Source organism: Penaeus vannamei, chromosome 18 (assembly GCF_042767895.1).
Source record: "Penaeus vannamei isolate JL-2024 chromosome 18, ASM4276789v1, whole genome shotgun sequence".
NCBI lineage: Eukaryota > Metazoa > Arthropoda > Malacostraca > Decapoda > Penaeidae > Penaeus > Penaeus vannamei.
Window position 1 is genome coordinate 27894873 of NC_091566.1, and position 5000 is coordinate 27899872.

At 37.1% G+C, this 5000-nt stretch overlaps 1 protein-coding gene across 1 annotated transcript in view; it reads right to left on the bottom strand.

The window, feature by feature from the left end:
* Positions 1-5000, bottom strand: part of LOC113826904 (calponin homology domain-containing protein DDB_G0272472) — a 14614-nt gene that overhangs the window by 8829 nt on the left and 785 nt on the right. The window contains exons 2-3 of the mRNA XM_027379805.2: positions 2186-2333; positions 511-772 (exon numbers count right to left, since the gene is read on the bottom strand). Coding sequence (XP_027235606.2) covers positions 511-772; positions 2186-2333 — 410 coding nt within the window. The remainder of the gene's footprint in view (positions 1-510; positions 773-2185; positions 2334-5000) is intronic.

Below are 5000 nucleotides of genomic sequence, written 5' to 3' on the forward strand. Positions count from 1 at the left end.
GGACGCCCGGCATTTTTTTTGGGGGGGGGGGGGGTGTCTCATATATGGGACGCCCGTCGCTAATGGGTTAAAGGAATGACCAAGGGAGCAGCAACAAAATTGCACTAGCTTATCTATTTACCAGTATATTTATTAATGACCCGAATCTAGTAAATTGTGATACTGATTCTGAAAGTCCCTTCCACTAAAAATTAATGTCTTTAAGGTCTAGGCTGACCCTCCTATTACCAGGTGAGTATACAAAGTGTCACTGAAAAAAAACAACAAAATTAACTCTAAAGTAAAAAAAATATCTGGTCTAAAATAAAATCCAGGGCAAACTATGGTCATAGCAGATGTGGATAAAATTTGTTACTGGCAAGATCTTAGCTGCACCATTATCCTCTGTATTCAAGGGTTACAAGATCATCACAAACAACTCATAGATTGTACTACAGAACTTTAGTGATTGTCTTTCCCTTCACAGTGGCTCATTGAGATTTGTATTCATATCAAAACTCTCATAAATACCTGTTGGAATAATAGTAGTAATCGTTTTCTCCTTTGGTGCTTCTGTGGGGTGAGTGTCTGCTTTCTGTTGAATCAACCATTCATTCTGTGTCATAACCACTCCTAATGAGGATGTGCAGATGGGAAGCTTTCCAATGGGTTCTTCAGGATTTGTGGAAATGATGTTAGGATCAACATTCTCTTGCTCAAGGTTTTCTTTGTGAGCTGGAACCTTGAGTACCTTCTTGGCTGGCTTATTTCTAAGTTCTTCCTGCTTTATTATCTGCAATGAATGGGTTGTATCATGAACTAAGATCCCAAACAATAGCAAAAACACCAGTTCATTTTTTCATTACTGGAAGAAGGTAAATATCTTTATTGATTCTCTTGGTGAGATCAAATGAGTCTTAATAAAGATAATGATAAGTTTAACTTCAGTGAAAGGCCATGTAAACAAACAGATGGTATTGAGAAGGCTCATCAATAAGACCTAGTTATTATCCCAGTGAATTATACTCCTCAATTACAATAGAAATATTGTTTTACCTTCTATTCAATACAAGAATCAAATAAATCATTTTTTATTACATCTTAATTCTCAATACCCTAACATCAATTCATTTGTGACAATCACTGAACATCAAATTTCCCTTCTTTTACATTCTAAAAGAGAATGGGAGCCTCCTTTTCTACTGTAATTCTATTTCATAGTCTCAGTACTGCTTGGAAGTTAAAGGTAAGCTGCATTTTCACTGTTACTAATAAAGTCCATAATAAAAGCTCCTCGTGAAAGCTTTTAATACTAACATGGAGTCACTGAAAAGCTAATTTAAACCAGTGAATACCCTATCATTTTCTTTAAGACCCTCAGCCTTTCCTAAAATTACATATTTTGTCTGCTTACTGAAATTCTGTCTCTGAAAAGTGAGTTGATTATATCATATACAAACCTTATAAGATCTAAGTTTCAGCAACAGTAACTGGCATGACATTTTATAAACAATTTGACATACAATAACAGTGAGGCATATATTTCAAAAGAAATAAATTAACCACAAAACAGTCTTACTGTATTATCTATTCCGTATGGAATCCTAACTCTAATACCCAGTATACTAAATGAACTTCTCATTTATTTTAAACACTGGATCCTAGCATATCAAATCAACTTACATCGTGAATCACCAACAGAATGCCATAGCTTCCCAAACAAAGGGATTGTAATACTGTCTTGTTTTCAAAAGATTAAACCATCTAATAGTCCCTTCACTAACAAAAAAATCCTCTGCTGCTGAATTACTCGTCTACACACGGAGATAAAGATAGGGTTTATTGAACAAAGCTTTCACTACGCTTTGTGGTAAATAAGTCATAAAATCATACAAAATGAAGATTAGCTTGAATAGAAAAGACATGTGCATATCAACACTTGATTTGGGTTGCGAATTTCTAAAGTTCTCAGGTATAGCATCTCACACTTTCTTGAATTTTAACATGATAATCAATATAACAGTTTAATGAGAATTCTCAAAATTCAACATCATACAATTTGTTACCAGTTTTGTAAATGGAGATGATGACCGTTTAGATCTATATCACAGAAGTATTATCATGATCAGCACTGTGAAAATTAAAGTTGCTATGACAATTATCAGAAACTATCCATATTCTACAACAAGCAGAAAGTTCCACTCACAACTCTGTTCCGTTTGGCTGCTATCTGAACACTATGTTTTGCAGATATCTTGTCATCAAGGGCAGAGATGATCCTTAATGCTCTCCCAGTATCTGTCAGTTCATCCAGCCTAGGAGCGAGGTGGCCAATCCCAAGCAGACGGAGACATCTGAAAAGTTTGTTGACTTAATCTTGTTGGTCTTTTTGCCTAATGAAAATTTTTAGAAAGATGAATAACTTTGTTTTATGTAGCACAAGCTTACAAATGGCACTAGTGATCATGTAAAAATGGGAACCATTGAAAAAATTTTTTTGGACATACTTATAGTTCAAAGTAAACTTCAGACCTGAAAAGTACCACCAGCATCTCTAGACTGTAAAATGATCCCTTTATTCTGAATTCTCATATCAACACAGAAAATTACTAATTTCTGAAACTGCTTGGAAAATAACTAAAAATACTTGAAGTGATGATCCAAAAATGATGGTAAAATCAAAATCAGTCCTAAAACAGCACTAGACAAGCCATCAAACTGGGTTGTCACATTGTAGCCAACGCCCGCAACCTGCAGTGCGGCATACTTCCCCCAGCATGGGTCCAGGTCCACAACCGGTCCTCTCACACCTCACCGTCAGCGGCTACTCAAAGATGAATACCAAGACCTAATTGGTTAACACCGGACACCTCATTGCTTGCCTATTGGACCACAGTACTGTTAAGCTGACACAGCTTAACAGTACTTAAGCTCTGCACCTGGGCTGAGATCAGCACTCACCGATCCTCCATACTGAGCAAGACCACAGCAAGCAGCTCCAGGCCCTAGATGCCAGGGGAGCCACACCATCTCTCCCCTTTGATCTCTAGCAACACCTCCAGCACCCAGCCATACCTGTGGGTGCTCACACCAACACCAAACACTCCATAAAGAGATAACAGACCAGTTAAACAAGGGATGACCAACCATCCTCTATAAAATCATTAAAAAATCTGGCTGAGTGGTAGGTAATAGGAATGTCATGGAAAAATCTGGCTGAGAGCAAGAGTGATGGCATAATCTTGTCATGAAATACTCTTTCCAACTGGCAAGGATGTCTTACTATAACTGCACAAAGATCTCGGAAGGATATTAAACTCAATGGGCCTTTAGGAAGGGCCTTTTACATTATTTTCACAAGCAAACAAGGGTGGAATGTATCATCTGTGAGCCATGCTTGCAAGAGTACCAGATCCAAGGAAGAAACTATTTCCATGCACCTGCCTTGACTATTGGCACGCGGTGTTATGGAAAAGTGAATATCAAGAAAATATGTTCCTAATTGTTATTGCATAGAAATGTAGAGCACCTGAAGAGTTAATACAGATAATGCAGAAAAGTGCTAATACTATAGCAAAGAGGCAAGGAGTCTTGATACTGCCTATGAACATTCGTGTCCGTCTGGCCTGCAAGAGTCACACCTGGGAGAGTTATATCAAAACTCTAGTTTAGCTGCAGGTCATCCATCTCAAATCAGAACAAGTTTCATGTGGATTTGTATAGAACATAGGATATAGGTTACTTACAGTGACAGGGAAATGGACACTGCCATTTTAAAGAGTGGAAGAAATAGAACAGGATACAACATAGTTTCAACAGCAGCGGCCTCATATCAACTGCTAAATGATGAAAATATCCCCAGCATAGCACCACTCAAATTCTAAGTCGCTCATATTGTTTACCTTGCCAGGCATAACTCAACTCGTTACTAAAATATCCCAAGTAGTTCATGTGTTACTATGCGCTTGTCAAAATGATATTTAGCTAATTATCAGTGTCTTCTGTTACACATCTATGCTTTTACTACTTATCAGTGTCTGCTGTTGTATATTTATGCTTTTAAAGTCATTTATTAATGTTATTATACTTCATTTATATACAAGTTTTAAGATTTATCTATACAGTTATAATAGAGTGATCTGCGCATCATGCATTTCAGACTTTCATTCACCAGCCATGAGATGGCCAGTGAAAAATGCTGCATTTCCAATGTTGCATTGATTCTGGGTTATTCATAAGATTATACAGTGGCAGCAAAGAAGAAGTAAACTGAAGTAACCATCCCACTTTAATACCTGAGTCCAAGTGCCCCAAATACCAAAAAAAGGATTAAAATCAAAACAATGCTGATAGTAGAAAGTGAAAGAAAGTTTGACGTTTCCAGATATAAAGGTATTTGGACAATTCTTTTAAAGTGAGAAAACAGGTGTATCTTTCTGTACATACTGAAGTGAAGAGAATGTTTCCTTTGGGGGTGTTGACCCCATCAACCCTCCCCTCGGACAGAGCGCCGAAGGGCACGCCTAGTCACTACTTAAATGGTTAGATTAGATTGGTTAATTGGTCAGTACATTTTCTTTTTGTGTGTGTGTGTGGGGGTGGGGTGGATGGTGTGAATTCCCATAGATTTCACCGAAACATGTTGGATTCCCATAGTTTTTTTAAATTTTGGCTCGGTCTGTAGAATTTCAGATATGGTGGGCATGTCAATTGGGTTTCATTGGCCAATTTCTTTTTTTTTTTTTTTTTTTGCTGGTTTTACCCATTTTTGTTCTTTATTCTTCTTATTTAAGCCTGTTTTATCCCATAATTTCTCTGATATATTTCATGCCCTCCACTGCTACCTGGACAATCCAATCAAGATTGTCGATGGAGAAATGGTTCTTGTGTCTCCTCAACAGTTTATTCACAGAAAAAACAAGAATTGATGATATCATTGAATTTCATGCAGAAAAACAGCATTCTTTATTAACTCTGGGAAGGTGCATTGCTATCAGTAACAATTACAGAACATAACCAGA